Raw genomic sequence first — 18,410 nt, forward strand, 5'->3', positions numbered from 1 at the left:
CCTATCAGTTACAAACGGAATGAAAAGTAAAATGACTAAAAAAGGAAGGAGAAAGAGGTTCACGAAACCGAACTTCAGAGTTGGAGAGCCAGACAAAGCGACAACCGACTGCGTGGGGGTGCCTGGCCTCGGGTCGGGTGAGGCGTCCCCGGAGGTGTCCAGCAGGGGTCGCTGCTGCTGGAGGTGACTCCGGGGCCGGAAGCCGGGCTGGCGACGACAGGGCGCACTCGCCAACTCCTCCCGCTTCCGCCGCCGCCGCCGCCGCCGCCGCCGTGGTTCTCCGCTGAGTTGCCGTCAACGCGGAGCCGCTGCAGTCGTCGCCAAGATGCCGCTGGAGAACCTGGAGGAAGAGGGTCTACCAAAGAACCCCGACCTGCGCATCGCGCAGCTGCGCTTCCTGCTCAGCCTCCCGGAGCACCGCGGGGACGCGGCTGTGCGCGACGAGCTCATGGCTGCGGTCCGCGATAACAGTGAGAGCGCGCTTGTCGAGTCAGCGGCCTGGGCCTGGCCCGCCCGCGCTCCGGGGCCTGCGGGGGTCTTCCCCGCTCGCGGGTCCCCGAGACCAGGCCTGGCTTCGCAGACCTTCAGGCTCCTCCTTTGAAGAGACGCCTTCGGGAGCCCCAGTCGTGCTCTCGGCGGGCGGCGTCCCGTGCGGGGCCGGAGCAGGGCTCGCTTCCTGCCGTGGTGACGGCCCCGGGCTGGGGCAGCCCTGCGCGGCGGTTGTGGTCCGCGCAGAGACCCGCGGCACCGGCCCGCGGACGCTGACAGGCGCGTCTCAGTGGGTGTGCGGACAAGCTCACCCCTTCCCGTGCTGGAAGGTGGTCTTGGGACACGCCATGCGGAGGCCGGCACGGGGTGGTCCTCCACCCGGCCCTGGCAGAGGCTGGCTGTGCCAGGATGAGCCCTTGTGCGGACGTGCCCACAGCCGGTGCCCAGCCCTCTACTGAGCGCGGCCCATGCCTCCCTGGTCGTGGGTGGGAGACCGACGTTAGGGTGCTGCGGTGCCCCATTCATAGGGCTCTCTTCTTGGTTCCCAGACATGGCTCCTTACTACGAGGCCCTGTGTAAATCCCTTGACTGGCAGATGGACATGGACCTGCTCAATAAGATGAAGAAGGCAAACGAAGAAGAGTTGAAACGCTTGGACGAGGAGCTGGAAGATGCAGAGAAGAATCTCGGAGAGAGCGAAATCCGCGATGCAATGATGGCGAAGGCCGAGTACCTGTGCCGGATAGGCGATAAGGTGAGGAGAGGTGGCGGCCCCGCACTGTGTCCCGGACACTATATAGTCTCGTCTAGACGGGGCACTTTGTACGTTAGTAATGTCTGATTTTAAAACTCAACTTCCTAACATGCTTCCCTAAAGTAGCGAGTAAGTATAACTATGTGTAAAGAAAAAGTTAGTAGTCTTGCTAAACTCTTTCGGTCACCTGCCCCACAAACAGCAGCCAGGGGTGTATTTCCCCACCTCTCTTCATACCATTAAAAGCATAGTGACCAAGCAGAGACTTTTATTTATTTATTTATTTTTACTGCTTTTACAAAATTGGAATTATTCTCAGTAGTTCACTTTTCTCACATATCTTGGTTAGGAAACATTGGTTCTAGTGCATCTTAAAAATAATTTTTTACACAAGTAGTAGGTTCCTTACAAGAAACTGAAACATTATAGTTATTGTTAAACTCTATTTGATCTTTTTTATTCTGTACCTCCTCAAAGGTAACCTTTTCAGTTTTTTTACTGTACATTTATAGGTAGCTATATATACCTGTAGAGATTAGGTAGGTGTTTAAATGTTTAATAATAACTGGTGTATTCTTATTGTCCTGTTTACTTTTTTCGTTAAGCATCATGTACATAAATCTTGCTCATTCTGGTTGACGGTTAGCTAATAGTCCATTGCAGAGCTGTGTATAGTTTACTTAGCTCTTTAGTTATTGATAGACGTGTGGCGTTTTCAGCTGTTTTTGCTATTACAAGCTGCTGGTGAAAAAACATGCTTGTATTTTCCGCCTTGTGCCTATATGCTAATGTTTCTCTAGGGTATATTCTGTGAAATGCTGAAACAAGGAACAAAAATTTTTTTTCCTTCTTTTCCAAGTGAGAGAAGGGGAGATAGACTGCTGCATGCACCCCAATGGGGATCCACCCGGCAACCCCATCTGGGGCTGATGTTCTGCCCACCTGGGGCCACGCTGGCAACCTACCTATTTTTAGCACCTGAGGCAGAAGCTCCATGGAGTCATCCTCAGCACCCGGGCCACTGCACTCGAACCAATCAAGCCATGACTGTGAGAGGAGAGGAGGAGAAGGAGGAGGAGGAGGACAGAGAAAGAGAGAAAGAAGGGGGAAGGGGAAGGGTAGAGAAGCAGATGGTTACTTCTCCTGTGTGCCCTGACCAGGAATGGACCCCGGGACATCCACACACTGGGCCGATGCTCTACTACTGAGCCAACCGGCCAGTGCTGGACAAGGAGCAGTTTTTACCTTCTACGTGTGGCAAGTTCTTCCACACAGCAGCCAACCCAATTGATAGCCCACTTTCAGTGTGTGAGAGGGTTACCTGACAGTATTGGATCCTTAAATTTTTTAAAAACTTAGTAGTTGTGTAATAGTGGTTAAGAGGATGGGCTTTGAATGTACTTCATGTTAAGCACTATATCCAAAGTATTTAGCTGACAGATGGCATGTCATTAATATAAAAAATCAAGAAGATATTGTGGCTCCCTGGGTCAGAAAGGTTGTTTCCCGTTTCAGCGGTTACAGTTTACTGGACCTGCAGTTTCCTCATCTGTAAAGTACGGATAATGATAATTCTACTCAGGAGAAGTAAAGATAGAGATAAAGAGCTTACTTAGACAGTACCTGGCACAAAGTGTTTAAATGTTAAATTTGAAACAAGTTTTCTTCTGATTATAAATTTAAGATTTGGTCATGGTAAAAATTTGGAAAATATAAAACATTTTAAAAGCTAATGGTTTGTGTGGTTTTCTCAGTTGTGTATATGTGGTTGGTTTTAAAGAGGATGTATGATTGAGAAACTTAAAGCTTTTGATTCACGTGTTGATGAAGTTCAATGAAAAGCATGCTTGAGTCAATATCAAGATTCTTAATTGGTGATTTTCTACTATTGTATGTTTTTCAAGTTGTGTTGTTCTAAAAAGAACAGCTTTTCTTTTCCTTCTGTTGACTTTTTAAAAGATTTTATTTATAATTAGTAGATAATGGACAATGATTTTTTACTATTGACTGTTACTACTGATTATAATGATTAGTCTTCATGGTGCTTAGTTTATTACATATTTGTAGTGGAAGCTCCTGCAAGAAGGCTTTTTGTCCTTTGGACATGATCTCATTAATCATACAGCAGAATGTCACAGCTCACCTGTCTTTTTCTCTCCAAATCTGGAGTCACTTGTTTTTCCTAGGGTTCCTGATTTCTTTTAGTGGGAGATAGTATTTAGAAACCAGGATCTAACTGCTGGGTGTGCCCATTACTGTCCTGCCAGTTATTTTTATAAATTTTGAGCTGTAATTAATTGCATAAAACAAAGTCAGACACATAGTATTAATAGAAAATACCAAGTGTAAACACATGATTTTATCCATGTTCGTGTTTTAAAGCAATGGAGAAACATTTTATTCCACAATGCTTTGAGATAGAATTGCACATTTAAATTCTTAGTTGGATTACAATAGTGACTAAGATAAAATTTCCATTATCCTTTAAGTGAAACGAATGATAAAGTAATTTTAAAGTAGTATATTATAGGCCTGACCTGTGGTGGTGCAGTGGATAAAGCGTCAACCTGGAAATGCTGAGGTTGCCGGTTCAAAACCCTGGGCTTGCCTGGTCAAGGCACATATGGGAGTTGATGCTTCCTGCTCCTCCCCCCCCCCCCTCGCCCCTCTCTATAATGAATAAATAAAATCTTAAAAAAAAAATAGTGTATTATAATTGTTAAAGAGAAGAATAATGAATATGTGGGGAAAAGAATATAGAAACAATTGTGAATAAATTGAGCATCTTTTCTTACATTGTTTTCTAGATAAAATATAAATGTATGCTTGGGCATATCTGATGTAATTTATGCAAATGAAGAGAATAGTATAATAAACCGCTGTGTGATTATCACCCAGCTTCAACAATTATCAGTTTGTGGCCATCTTGTTTCATCTCTACTCTTTCCTTTACTACCCCACCCCATCCCCTCATCCTGTTGAGAAAATCCCAGACAGGTGATAGCTTCTGAACCTTTCAATCTTTTCTCACCTCTTGCTTTGGTTCTCTTGATAGGAGGGTGCTCTGTCAGCTTTTCGCAAGACATACGACAAAACTGTGGCTCTGGGTCACCGACTGGATATTGTGTTCTATCTCCTTAGGATTGGTTTATTTTACATGGATAATGACCTCATCACACGAAACACAGAAAAGGCCAAAAGGTACTTGCTAGCAGTGGGGATATATTCCCTCTAAATTATGATGCTATAAATAAGAGATTAGTGTAATAAATATGTTTTTTTCTTGCTATAATACCAAATTTGGTCAAATAATTTCTATATTTAGTGAACTGTATCTTTAAATATTCTTTTGGTTCGAGTCCTTAAAAGTTGTTTTCTTTTTGAAAATAACACAAAACTTGTAAAAAGTGACTGCTTATTTCTAGATTATGACCTTACTTATTTTTATTTTATAGTTTAATAGAGGAAGGGGGAGACTGGGACAGGAGGAACCGCCTGAAAGTCTATCAGGGTCTTTACTGTGTGGCCATTCGGGATTTCAAGCAGGCGGCGGAACTCTTCCTTGACACTGTTTCCACGTTTACGTCCTACGAGCTCATGGATTATAAAACCTTCGTGACCTACACTGTCTACGTCAGCATGATTGCCTTAGAAAGACCCGATCTCAGGGAAAAGGTAATGGCTGAATCTGTAATGTTCGTATTTAAAGATGATTTCATGTTTTTCTAACTTAAATCCACAAAGGTCATTAAGCATACATTTGTTTGGTTTCGTTTTGAACCCTAGGTTATTAAGGGAGCAGAGATTCTCGAAGTGCTGCACAGCCTGCCAGCCGTGCGGCAGTACCTGTTCTCACTCTACGAATGCCGCTACTCGGTCTTTTTCCAGTCACTGGGTAAGGAGAGAGTTCCTCGTTTGCATGATCTGTCTTCATCTTATTCCCAGTCCTTTTGGCAGAGAACCTAAGACAACTTCATGTACAGGAAAAAAATAGTGTGGAAATAGCTGTAGGTCTTTCATCAGTATGGGTGAATAATTTTTTGCCTGTATTTGTTTAGAGGGGGGTTAGCTGACTGACCTGTTTTTATACGGCACAGGAGGTAAGATTAATGCTTACATTTAAGAGGATTGTTAAAAGAAAAAGGAAGAACATGTGCCACGGACCTAATGCTTCTCAATGGCTAAAAATTGTGTCAGGACCTTTGCTGAGGAAGTTTGCGAGACCCCAGAGTGAGCAAGTGCTTGTGAATATTGAGTTTTATGGAGAAAGATGTGATGGAATCCTGACTCTCCTACTGGATAGATATGAACTGAGCCTTGAATTGAACAATTTGTTATTTTGTATGAAGTAGCTAAGTCTTTGTGCTGATTTGCAGATCATTTTCAAGGTTTGTAGGATGAGAAAAGAATCTGTTGAAAATACTTGCAATGGTTCTCCAAAGGTAGTATACAGTAACCTACCTACATGAACTTGCTTATTCTCTTCCTGTCCTCACCCCTTCCCAGCGGGCCATTTGGGTTCCTACTGGTGAGCATGAATTGCTAAAATGATAAAGGAACTAATTTGGATCAAGTCAACCCAGGGGTCTCTCCTGTTTTTCCTAAATCTTAAATAACTTGGCACTGACATACAGTGATGGCCAAAGATAGTATGTGAAATTTCTGAAAGTGTTTGGTTAAATGGGTAGCATTCAGAACAGTTGGGGTGAGAGGCACTCCAAATGATGATTCTTTGAGTGGGTTTGGGCCCATTACTGCTCAGATGTGCAGCTTTCCTCTCTGCAGTGAGAACAGAAACCTTTGCATTCCTGGAGCTCTTATTTTATACCCCTTCCTCTTTTTTTTATTTACGTATAAATGATATACCATAAAATTCACCATTTTATAGTATAATTTAGCAGTTTTAGTAGATGGACAAGGTTGTGCAACCATGATCACCAATTCTAGAATATTTTTGTAATTGCAAAAAGAAACGCATACGCATGAGCTGTTACTCTCTTTTCCTCCCCTAGTCCCTGGCAACCGCTGACGTTTCTACCTCTGGATTTGCTTCTGGACATTTCATATGTGGCTTCTTTCACTTAGCACAGTGCTTCCACAGGTCACCCAGTTGTAGCATGTATGGCATCAGTACTTTGCTTAGTTTTTATGGCTGAATGGTAGTCTATTGAATGAACATACCACATTTTATCTATCATTCAATAGTTGATGGGTATGTGGCCTATCTCCAGTTTTTGGCTGTTAGAAATATACTGTAGCCTGACCGGGCATTGGCACAGTGAGTAGAGCGTCAGACTGGGATGCTGAGGACCCAGGTTTGAGACCCGGAGGTCGCCAGCTTGAACGCGGGTTCATCTGGTTTGAGCAAAGCTCACCAGCTTGAGCGCAAGGGGTTACTCAGTCTGCTGTACCCCCCCCCCCCCACCCCCCCGGTCAAGGCACATATGAGAAAGCAATCAATGAATAACTAAGGTGCTGCAACAAAGAATTGATGCTTTTCATCTCTCTCCCTTTCTGTCTGTCCCTTGTCTATCCCTCTCTCTGACTCTCTCTGTCTCTGTCAAAAAAATACATACTTAAAAAAAATGTACTGTAATGAACATTCTTGTATAAGGTATAAGGTTTTGTGTGAACATGTTTTTTTCTCCTGGGAATATACCTGGTAGTGGAATCACTAGGTCATATAGTACCTCTGATTAATATTTTGAAGAACTGCCAGGCTTTTCCAAAGCAACTACAACATTCTACGTTCGCACCAACAATGTGTGAGGATTCAGATCCCCCCACATCTAATACTAATTATTGTGTCTTTTTAATTATAGCCATCTGAGGTGTGACATGATATCTTGTGACTGACTGATTGATTTTTGTATTTTTCTGAAGTGAGAAGCAGGAAGGCAGAGACAGACTCCCGCATGCGACCAACCGGTATCCACCTGGCATGCCCACCAGGGGGTGATGCTCTGCCCATCTGGGCCGCTGCTCCATTGCAACTGGAGCCATTCTAGCACCTGAGGTGGAGGCCATGGAGCCATCCTCAGCGCTTGGGCCAACTTGCTCCAATGGAGCCTTGGCTGCAGGAGGGGAAGAGAGATAGAGAGAAGGGAGAGGGGGAAGGGTGGAGAAGCAGATGGGTGCTTTTCCTATGTGCCATAGCCAGGAATTGAACCCGGGACTTCCACACGCCGGCCCGATGCTCTACCACTGAGCCAACCAGTCAGGGCATATCTTGTGATTTTTTAATTGGCATTTCTCTTACAACAAATGATTTTGAGCAATTTTTTTGTGTGCTTATTGGCCATATGCCCCATTTTTTTTAAACTTAGCATATTGTTTATCTCTTCTGCTAACTAGAGTTCTTGGGGGCAGATTTTGTGCTTTTCTTATGTTGGTGGTGACCCTGGCACCAGCACAGCCTGATGCGTTACTGAGTGCTCTGTGTTCATTGCATTAATTAAATCAGTAATTTAAGAGAAAAAGGAGGGGCATGTTAGTGTAATGACATTGATGGCTTTTGGAAACCGCTGAGTGGTGAGGGCACTAACCTCCTCCTACCCTGCCCACTGCTATTAGCAGCCTTTTATTTCAACACCTTTGGGTACAACTTTGTATCTACCAATTTTATACATTTCCCAGATACTTCAAATGAATAGGATAGTTATACATGACAGGGTCATCATTATGTGTATTAGTTATTCTCTGTTTTAGTATAGTGAGTCACTAGGGTTTATTTGGTTTTGTAAGACTGTTTGCTTCTCCAAATGTTCATAGACTGTATGCTTTAAAATATTTCATATGGAGAAGGAAATAGCATCTTTTTTAGGTAATATCTGATTGTTTTTAAAGATTAGAAATAAAACTGTCCCCAAATCCACACACACTGTATGTGTACTTTAAAATACAAAGAACAATACAAAATACCAAGGTTCTATGCATACGTGGAAGACAAAGGCCTTTCTAACTTGCTATTGCCAGGGTCCTTTCTCTAGAGTCAACTGCTGTTAGCAGGTTGCAGGTGTGTCTTTCAGGGACAATAGTATACAGAGATATGTGAAACACCTTTAAACATATGGATGTATTCTACATGTTTTCTAAGTAGATGTAATGTGTTTACCTTTTCATGTCACTATGCAAACAGCTGTTGACTGAGTCAGTCGTGTTAAGTGTGTCATGTACCAGGCACTAAGAATATGTAGTGGCCAATCAAACAGGCGGTGTGCCTGGGAGCCTTCATTTATTTTAAGGATTTCCTAGTATTTCATTGTATTAGATATGCCATACTTTATCCTCTGTTGATAAAAAATTGTGTTTCCAATTTTTCCCTCTTACAAGCAATCTTGTTTTTTTATGTCTTGTTTTTTTGTATTTTTCTGAAGTTGGAAGTGTGGAGGTAGTCAGACAGATTCTCGCATGTGTCTGACCCGACCAGGATCCACCCGGCATGCCCACCAGGGGGCGATGCTCTGCCCATCTGGGGCGTTGCTCTGTTGCAACCAGAGCCATTCTAGCACCTGAGGCAGAGGCCACAGAGCCATCCTCAGCGCCCAGGCCAACTTTGCTCCAATGGAGCCTTGGCTGTGGGAGGGGAAGAGAGAGACAGAGAGGAAGGAGGGGGGAGGGGTGGAGAAGCAGATGGGCACTTCTCCTGTGTGCCCTGGCCAGGAATCGAACCCGGGACTCCTGCACGCCAGGCTGATGTTCTACCACTGAGCCAACAGGCCAGGGCACAAGCAATCTTGTTTTGAACACTTGTTTACAATTCATCTTTTCGACTTCTGCTTATTTCCTTAGGACAGAATTTAAGAAAATGAATTTTTCAGTGGGTGAATACATTTTTCTCTTGGTCACCGCTACCCTCCAGATGTATTGTGCCTGTTACATGAACACAGTGTCTACTTCTCTCACTTGAATGTCATATGAGAGGATCTGTCCCCTTTTTTCCATACTCTTAGCCAGTTTGAGAGAATAAAAGTAATTTTATTGGTATTTTATTTTTTTTTACCAAGAGTAGTTTTTTAATTGAACTTTTTAATCTTTTAAATGGCATGTAAAAAACGGAAGATGTTTTATGCTGGGCTTATGGCTGTGACCCTTCCTCGCCAGCAAACATTTTTCCTCTATCCTATTCCATGGCTTTTGGGGGGCATATTTTTTTCCAGTTTATTGAGATGTAATTGACAAAGCACTGTGTTAGTTTAATGTGTCTAACAGATTTGATACTTGTGTATTCTGTTAACGAGAATGAGCATCAGCTCATGTTGAGTGCGGTTGACCTCCACGTTGTTACACTGTGTTCCATTGTCTGCTTTGTTGTTGGCCATTCTGTGGCTCCTGCCATGACTTCATGGCCTCATCCTTGTTAGACCCCTCAGTACTGATTGCCCTAGATTTAGTCATTGCCCTTTTCTGTCTTTATTCTGTCATCAAATAATCTGGACGAGAAGGGTTCGCAAATCCCCGTCTCCAGCCTCTGACTTCCATTGAGCAGCAGACTCGTGCCAGACCGTCTCCTTGACCTCTTCACTCAATGTCTAATAGGTAAATACACTCGAATACTGCCAAAAGAACTCATCAGTTCCCCACGGCCCCCCGCCCCCACATAAAAACACCTCCCAAACCAAAACTGAGTCTGCTGCTTCTCCAGGGATTTCAGTCTTGTTCAAGCCAGAAACATAAGTTTATTCTTGAGTCTGTTCTCTCACTTACTTTCTGAATCTTCCTCCTTGGATTCTTTTTTTTCTTTTTTAATTTTTTTTTTAAATTTATTGATTTTGGCCAGAGAGGAAGAGAGAGAAAGGAACATCAATCCATTCTTGTATGTGCCCTCACCCAGGATCAAACCAGAAACCTCTGCGCTTCAGGCCGATGCCCCAACCAATAGAGCTGTCCGGCTGGGCCCTCTTTGGAATCGTGAGCTTCGCCAGGCTTTTCCTTGCCGGCGTGGCATGTCACTGCTCTGTGCCTTCTCTGCGCTTGGCTGGATCCTCTGGGAGGTCTTCCCGTTCTGCCCCAGTCCAGGGGGCGGCCTGCTCACACTCCCTACGTCACTCCCTATGTAGTCTCTGGGAGTGTCTTTGTCCATCTCTCTGCTGTTCAACATTGCGTTTCTGTGGCAGCAGGGGTCGTGTCTGTTGGTTTACTGCCATAGCCTCAGTGTTTAGAGCCGTGATATATAGTAGTTATTCAGTAGAACAGTTTGTACTTGTGTGGATTGCTCATTAATATCCTATGTAGATTTTATTGTTCAATTCATCTTTTTCTTTTTGACTTAAAAGAGCTCTTTATACATATGGGCTATTAATTCTTACTATGTTATAAATATAGTATGTCCTCTGGTTGGTCTCTCTATCTGAAAGGGAGAGTCTTATAATTTGTCATTTTATTCATTGCAGCTGTAGTGGAACAGGAAATGAAGAAGGACTGGCTCTTTGCTCCGCATTACCGCTACTACGTGAGAGAAATGAGAATTCATGCCTACAGCCAGCTGCTGGAGTCATACAGGTCGCTAACCCTTGGGTATATGGCAGAAGCCTTTGGTGTTGGCGTGGAATTCATTGACCAGTAAGTTTAAATAACCTCATTATTTTATGTTTTAAAGTTACCTGTTAATGTGTGAATTTGTACATTTTCTTTGTTTACATTGTTTCCCTCAATTATAAAAAAAAAACTTAAGACTTTTTTAAAGATTATCAGAACAGTTATAGCTATCATCTCTACCTTCATGATGTGCCCCTTCTAGTAACAGAGTTGTAGAGAGGATAAGTGATTTTGCAAAAGGTATCGGACCAGTTGTTATCAGAGTGGTCTTCTGCCCCTTCTCTGGTCCACACTGCCTGGTGGGAAGGAGGCTTAGATCTCTGCCTCATACTTCATGTTAGGTCGTATTTCCTCTGGTAACGCCTTTCAGCTTTTAGGTTGCTGCTGTAATTCTGGTCACACTGGTAGTTAAATATGGGGCTTGTAGTCCTTGATTGAGTGATTCGTCAGATACTGTCTAAACCAGGGGTTGGGGACGTTTTTGGCTGAGAGAGCCATGAACACGCCACATATTTTAACATGTAATTCCATGAGAGCCATACAATGACCCATGTACGTTACACATTATCCAATAAAAATTTGGTGTTGTCCTGGAGGACAGCTGTGATTGGCTCCAGCCACCTGCAACCATGAACATGAGCGGTAGGAAATGAATGGATTGTAATACATGAGAATGTTTTATATTTTTAACTTTTTTTAAGATTTGCCTGCGAGCCAGATGCAGCCATCAAAAGAGCCACATCTGGCTTGCGAGTCAGATAGGTTCCTGACCCCTGCTCTAAACCATTACAGTGTGGTTGGCATTGTTTTTGATCCCTGTGGACTTTTATTGTAGTTGTAGAGCTGAGATGGCAAGTAAGCACATAAATATATATGGGAATTTTAGATAGAAGCGAGCCTGCAGAGATAATAAAATAGAATAGAAGGCTGTGTGTGGCTGCGGCCTAGTGGTGATGGGGGCGAGGGCAGCTGTCAGAGTTCGTGTGGGGCCCGGCAGGCCACGGTGTGGAGCTTGGGTTCTAGTCTAGGTGCTGTGGGAGCCACTGGAGAACTTTAAGCATGGGAGTGATGTGATTGCATGCCGTTCTCTCACAGACCAAGAGAAGGAAGGGACCGGTGGTCTATTCAGTAGCTCATGGATATGTTAATGTTGGCTTGGACGAGCATTGTGGGAGTGGAGTTGAGAATCAGACATTCAGAATGTGTTGTCCATTTGGTATCAAGATCAGTGGGTCCCAAACAAGTCTTCTGCTTCTTTTTTTTTTTTTTTTTTTTTTTTTTTTGTGTGGCAGAGACAGAGTCAGAGAGAGGGACAGACAGACAGGAAGGGTGAGAGATGAGAAACATCAATTCTTCATTGCAGCTCCTTAGTTGTTCATTGATTGATTTCTCATATGTGCCTTGACCACGGGCCTTCAGCAGACCAAGTGACTTACTTCTTGCTCGAGCCAGCGACCTTGGGCTCAAGCTGGTGAGCTTTGCTCAAACCAGATGAACCTGCGCTCTAACTGGCAACCTCGGGGTCTTGAACCTGGGTCCTCCCCATCCCAGTTCGACGCTCTATCCACTGTGCCACCGCCTGGTCCCAAACATAAGTCTTTTAAATGTTTGAGACATTTTCAGGGGCTAACAATGAAAAAAGTGTTTATATAGTTATTTTAAGTGAAGTTGCATATCACCATTTTCTTTTTAGTAGTGTATTATTTCATGAAAAATTTCAAACATGTAGAAAATTCTGAGGAATTACACAGTGAATTTCCATATATCTTTGATTCTATAATTAACATTTTGTTATATTTGTTTTATCACACATCTGTTCATCTTATTTTTTAACTACTTCAAAGTAAGTTTCAGATGCCCATTCATTTTACCCCTAAACACTTTAGCATGTATGTCAGTGTTTATGGGCTTGTTTGTATTGAGTTCAATGAATTGCAGAGATTTTAAGTGTAACCCACACCTAGGAGCCATCAGAGATTCTCTCATTCTCTTCAAAGAAAAGGGGCAGTGATAGTAATTTTTCTGTTTTAAAAATTATCCTTACCACAGTAGAAAGCTGGTCTCCCTAGGCTGGTTTTGTTGTTTCATTTTTGAGTTAACTAGTCTGTGAGATCCGTCTGGTAACCACCCCAGGAGAGCTGGTCACTAGGATGGGGATGGCCATTGTGAGTGGCTTTCATGAATCAGTGGAGTGTCAAGTGCATGAGAAAGCAGGGTTGGTCTGTTAGCATTGTAACTCTGCCACTGAAAAGCTGTGTGGCTTTGATCAGGTTTTGTCCCTTCCTCAGTTTCTTAACTGACATGTGGAGGTGATAAAGTGGCACTAATTGGGGGCAAAATGAAGCTCAAATTCTTGACATCTGAAGCAGGACAGTGCTATTTAGACACACTGCAGTGTTGTCATCACAACGACACTGGAATTGTGAGCAGGCAGGCAGCACATTTCAAGGCAGATGGTATTTGAATTGTTTAGTTTTCCCTTCATTTTCTTAGACCAGTTCTAGAGACAAAGGTTGTGGTACTTGACCTTAATTATTACTTAAAAAGGCATTGTTGTCAATTTCTGATACTTGCTTCAAGTCTGGGTTTTCGTGGATTCTTTTTTCCTCCTTGAAAACTTTTTTTTTCCTTTTATTAATCCTTTTTAAAAATGGGCTTGGTAAATTTGAACAGTAATTCTACATCAGTCTCCCGTTTCTACTTCCTTACTCAGTAAGATACTGTTGGAAAGGGGAAAGGACTATTAATTGAATAAACATTACTTCTGTTGACATAGATTAGAAATCATGTCCATGGGCTGTTCCACAATTTTGTTGGTGGGTCTTTTGTTTGAAACTTGAGGTGCCTGTGTATTCTTGAGGTTCTGTTTATTCCATGAATACTCAGTTCGTCATTACTGGACATCTGTGTGTGAGGCACTATGTGGAAGGCTTGGAGCAAAGCAGAGGCGGGGAAGATGAGTAATCCTGGGATGTATTTGTTAGTACATAGGGATATGAGAAAAAGGTGTTTGGATCTAAAGCGGGGAATGGGACTTCAGTGCCAACTTAGGGTGTTGGGAGTTAAACTTTGATGTTGTAACCAGAAAGGAAGCTATGCCCAGATTACTCCTGGCACACGGATTTCAGAATGAACATAACTTGGAGTATCTGATCCAGAATGGACACATCTGCTTCCTGTGGACATTTAGATTGTGTGTCACTGCGTAGTTAGGATTTTTATAGGATATGAGGAGGGGAAAGGAGCTGCTTTCTTATGGGCATTTAGACTGGATATCATTGCATATTTAGGATTTTTATAAGATGTGATGGGATAAAAATATGGGCTTTCCAGATAGAAGAAATAGCACAAAAAAACTGAGGGACATGTCTGAAAAACGATTGGCCTCGCTGACCTGGAGGGAGTGTGTGGTGGGGTGTGCTGGAAGTCCCCTGAGACGAGCGTGGGAGAGGACCAGGTCAGATCTAAAGCAGCGTCTTCAGGGCCACACTAAGGAGTTGGAATCTCTTCGAGGTCTTCATTGGCCCCTGAGCTAGTATGCTGAGAATGGGATGGAAAGAAGCTGCCCAGTTGTCAGCCTGGGTGTTGGCAGTCAGGCTGCAGAGCCAGACAGGGCTGAGTGCGCAGAGCTCTTCCTGAGTCCGAGGCTGCTGTCAGTCACAGCCAGTGGGTTTCTCTGGGTCCTAAGTCAGAACACCAAGATTCTTCTTTGGAGGTTTTCTTCCCTTTTCTGTAGATTTGGGTAGGACTAAGAAAGCTGATGATGATTCAACTTGATTGTGTAATTTTTTCTGTGTACTTCAGTCCCAGAGTAAGAGTTGTAAATGGATTTAGCAGCTGTAGTCTAGATCAGTGGTCCCCAACCCCCGGACCAGTACGTGGGCCATTTGGTACCGGTCCGCAGAGAAAGAATAAATAACTTACATTATTTCTGTTTTATTTATATTTGTCTGAACAATGTTTTATTTTTAAAAAATGGCCAGATTCCCTCTGTTACATTCGTCTAAGACTCCCTCTTGACGCTTGTCTCGGTCACATGATACTTTTATCCGTCCCACCCTAAAGGTCGGTCCGTGAAAATATTTTCTGACATTAAACCGGTCCGTGGCCCAAAATAGGTTGGGGACCACCGGTCTAGATGTTCACCTCTGCAGTATGAATATAAGTGAGTTTAGAAACAATATTGGTATTTTTTAAGTTTTACTTAAAGCCACTCAGTTACATCAGTGGTTTTCACCCGCTGGTCTATATAATCTTCATACAGCATCAGGTGGTTAACTGTTCCACAGACTGAAGCGGGATGTGGACCAGCAAATGAAAACCACTGGGTTACGGAACTCAAAAACTAGTAATTGGAAGAAGCAATGGACATTGTAGCAATTGGAGCAAATATACTTTGAGAGTGTAGAAATAGAGCATGCTGTATAAACATGTTACTGTTTTTGCTAATTTAGGATAACCTCTGACCTAAAATCTTCAACAGCATAACTTAATTCATGGCATAGTGGGTTTTTTGCCAGTGACTGACCATGGCAACTAGATCGTATCTTTATAAAGTACAAGTCAAAGCACAGTTCTACACATTTTTCCATCTAATTGTACTGCTTGCTCTTCTGTAAGTTTGAGGCCATGGTGTTTGCCTCTGACCTTCCTCAATAGACAGTAGACTCTGTTCTGCCCAGTATGGTGGCATTTCATTTTAGCTCCAATTTCCAGTTGTAATGAGTGAAGTTTATCTTTTTTATGTATACCCTTTCCCTGTATTTTAATGAGTCATTTGTCTGATATTAGTATTTTCTGATTTATACTGCAAACATCTTTCATACACATTCTCTCTTAGTTTTTTACTTGGTTTTGGTGGTCATTTCCTATGTAGAAATTCTCTTTTCATAATCAGACTTACCCATTTTTCTTGTGTGGTTTTGTAGGCTTCCTCAACACTATTTATTAAGCCAACCTTTCTCCATTGATCTGCATTGGCATTTTAGGTAGAAATTTAATTCTTAAGATTTAGAGTTGTAAGTTGGTGTTTCTTTTCTGTTGGTGTTTGGGTGCTTGGATCAAGATATTTTAGTATCGCCTGACCTGTGGTGGCGCAGTAGATAAAGTATCGACCCAGAACGCGGAGGTTGCCAATTTGAAACCTTGGGTTTGCCTGGGAGTTGATGCTTTCTGCTCCTCCCCCTTCTCTCTTTCTCTCTCCTCTCTCTAAAAATGAATAAAACCTAAAATTAGAAGTCCAAACATAAAAATTATTTAAAAAAATTATTTTAGTATCTGGGAGAGGAATCTTGTTACATAATTTTTATTTGAAATCTGATTTTTCTTGATCCAGAGGACTCATTGTATGAATTTCTGAATTTAACACAATTCTGATACAGATAGACTATTTTAAAGAAGGAGTCCTTTCCATGTATTCTCTTTCCTAGCATCATCAAGCTGTCTTCATGTAGCTTTTGTGCCTTACTCAGCATCTGCTCTTCCCATGTTGTAAGGTGGTAGACTGTCTTAGAAGAATTTGACTATTGACGCTAGTTTTGGAGATATTTGTGTAATAACCATGTTGTTTAAATAGCTGTCTTAATTATGAGGTTTGGGTCAGGACTGGATTATGGATGCTCATAAATACCTTTTTCACATTTATAACAGATTAACGCATTCCTGGTCCTAAATTATTGTAGCATATTATTCTTTTTTCCCTTTCATGTTACCTGCTCTTTACCAGTTAAGTTGAAGGAAACTGGGCAGTTTACTAACTGCCCTCAACCCCACAATAAATCTTGTTATTTTTCTTAGGTTTTTTCCTAACTTAGTGTTCATCTCTGAGCACTTCCTTGACATCTGTGCTGTTTCTGACTATGAACCTCCAGAGTCATGTTCATTCTAGGAGACGGCTTCCTTTTTGGGAAAATCCTGCAGTACACCAGATTTCAACAGCTGTCTGTGCAGTACTCAGGCATGAAGAAAGCGAATGTTACCTTGAAAGACCATTGAACCATGTATTGAGTGCACTCCTCTATAAGACTAATGCTAAAGGCTCTTTTCTCTCAATTAGGGAACTCTCCAGATTTATTGCTGCTGGGAGACTACACTGCAAAATAGATAAAGTGAATGAAATAGTGGAAACCAACAGGTGCGTTGAAGTTTGGTTGTCATTTGTAAGACTCCCCAGAATAAGGGATATTCTTAAGTGCCTTCTTTTAGAAGTAGGTTAATGGTTGGTACAGAGTAATGCAACTGGTAAATAATTCATGTTTTTCTTGAATGTACTTACAGACCTGACAGCAAGAACTGGCAGTATCAGGAAACTATCAAGAAAGGAGATCTGCTGCTGAACAGAGTTCAGAAACTTTCCAGAGTAATCAATATGTGAAACCATGTGAACAGAGAGAGAGCTTCCTTTGGAGATAATCATTGGAATTTTTAATCGCTTCCTTCACTGGGTGCCCGGTTCAGCTGTATAGAATAAATACTGCGTTGTTTCTGTCAGTTTATTTTTTCCTTAAACACACATACATTAAGCATGGGGTCCAGTAATGTTAAAGCAATGTTACTTTTATGTTATTTCAACATCTCTGGTTTATGGTATAATGGGTTACATTCAGAGGCTATAGTACCCGAGTTAAACACGGGACTGCCTCAACAGTAAAATAGAGATAATTAATACAAACCCATTATTTCTTACCTTCAAGCCTCCTCAAGTTTGGAAAGAAGAATACACACTATATATTTATTGTAGGTCAAAATTATACAGTATCTCCCACTTAGCACAGAAGATAGATGTATCATGAGCTTTCCCTCAACAACAGTAACCATAGAGATGGGAAGTTACTGTAGGAGGCTGACCTACCCTGGATTCCAGAATGAGCTCAATGAACATGGGTGTGGGAAACCTACATAGACATTGGCAAAGGACCACAGTAATAGCAATGAGGAAAACAAAGCTGTCCCTTGATCTCGATCCCCCCCCAAATTAGTGCTATGAATAAAGAAATGTAAAGCCTGCTAAAGGAGACAGGCTGAAATAGGGCATAAGGGACCATCTTCTATGGGAGTCACAGAACGAAGGCATCTGTGGGGTGACAGTTAAAGAGACGGTACAAATATCTAGGGGAAGAAAGGAAGTTGTTGGGGGTTGTAAGCAGAGTAATGGCCCAGTTTGACCTGTGTCACTATGGCACTCAGCTGGAGTGGGTGCCAGATAGTGGGGGCACAGAGGCAGCTCGGTGTGCTGAAGGAGTGGGAGGAAGGATGAGACAATGAGCAAGGACGAGCCTAGGTTTTTTGAATGGTGACCTGAACAAGGAGTTTTGGTAGAGGTAAAAGGAAGGGGAGAGATACATGTTTTTTAATTTAAGAGAGTATGTTTATATGCCGATAGGAATGGCTCATTAAAATATTAGAGAAGCCTGACCTGTGGTGGCACAGTGGATAGAGCATTGACGTGGAACACTGAGGTCACCAGTTCAAAACCCCAGGCTTTCCTGGTCAAGACACATCTGAGAAGCAACTACTATGAGCTGATGCTTCCTGCTACTACCCCACTTTTCTCTTTAAAATCAATTAAACCTTAAAAAAATAAAAGGAGAAAACAATGTTAATTGACAACACCATTCATTTCTGATAAAAA

General features: G+C 42.5%; 1 protein-coding gene across 1 annotated transcript; it reads left to right on the forward strand.

Moving 5' to 3' along the window:
* The first annotated feature begins 244 nt into the window (after positions 1-244).
* PSMD6 (proteasome 26S subunit, non-ATPase 6) lies at positions 245-17,264 on the forward strand. Its single transcript, XM_066351325.1, has 8 exons — positions 245-470; positions 1,038-1,243; positions 4,299-4,444; positions 4,699-4,918; positions 5,030-5,138; positions 10,636-10,804; positions 16,836-16,913; positions 17,057-17,264. The coding sequence occupies exons 1-8, from the start codon at positions 326-328 to the stop codon at positions 17,151-17,153; spliced, it is 1,170 nt and encodes a 389-aa protein (XP_066207422.1). The 5' UTR covers positions 245-325; the 3' UTR covers positions 17,154-17,264.
* Positions 17,265-18,410: the final 1,146 nt, after the last annotated feature.

The sequence above is a fragment of the Saccopteryx leptura genome, chromosome 10, assembly GCF_036850995.1.
Source record: "Saccopteryx leptura isolate mSacLep1 chromosome 10, mSacLep1_pri_phased_curated, whole genome shotgun sequence".
In the NCBI taxonomy this organism is placed as follows: domain Eukaryota; kingdom Metazoa; phylum Chordata; class Mammalia; order Chiroptera; family Emballonuridae; genus Saccopteryx; species Saccopteryx leptura.

Excerpts from the sequence above, each read along its gene's own strand:
- PSMD6 (XM_066351325.1), top strand. The coding sequence starts at position 326 with ATGCCGCTGGAGAACCTGGAGGAAGAGGGTCTACCAAAGAACCCCGAC. Across the intron at positions 471-1,037 it reads GGCTGCGGTCCGCGATAACA|ACATGGCTCCTTACTACGAG; the intron begins GTGAGAGCGCGC and ends CTTGGTTCCCAG. Across the intron at positions 10,805-16,835 it reads GGCGTGGAATTCATTGACCA|GGAACTCTCCAGATTTATTG; the intron begins GTAAGTTTAAAT and ends TCTCTCAATTAG.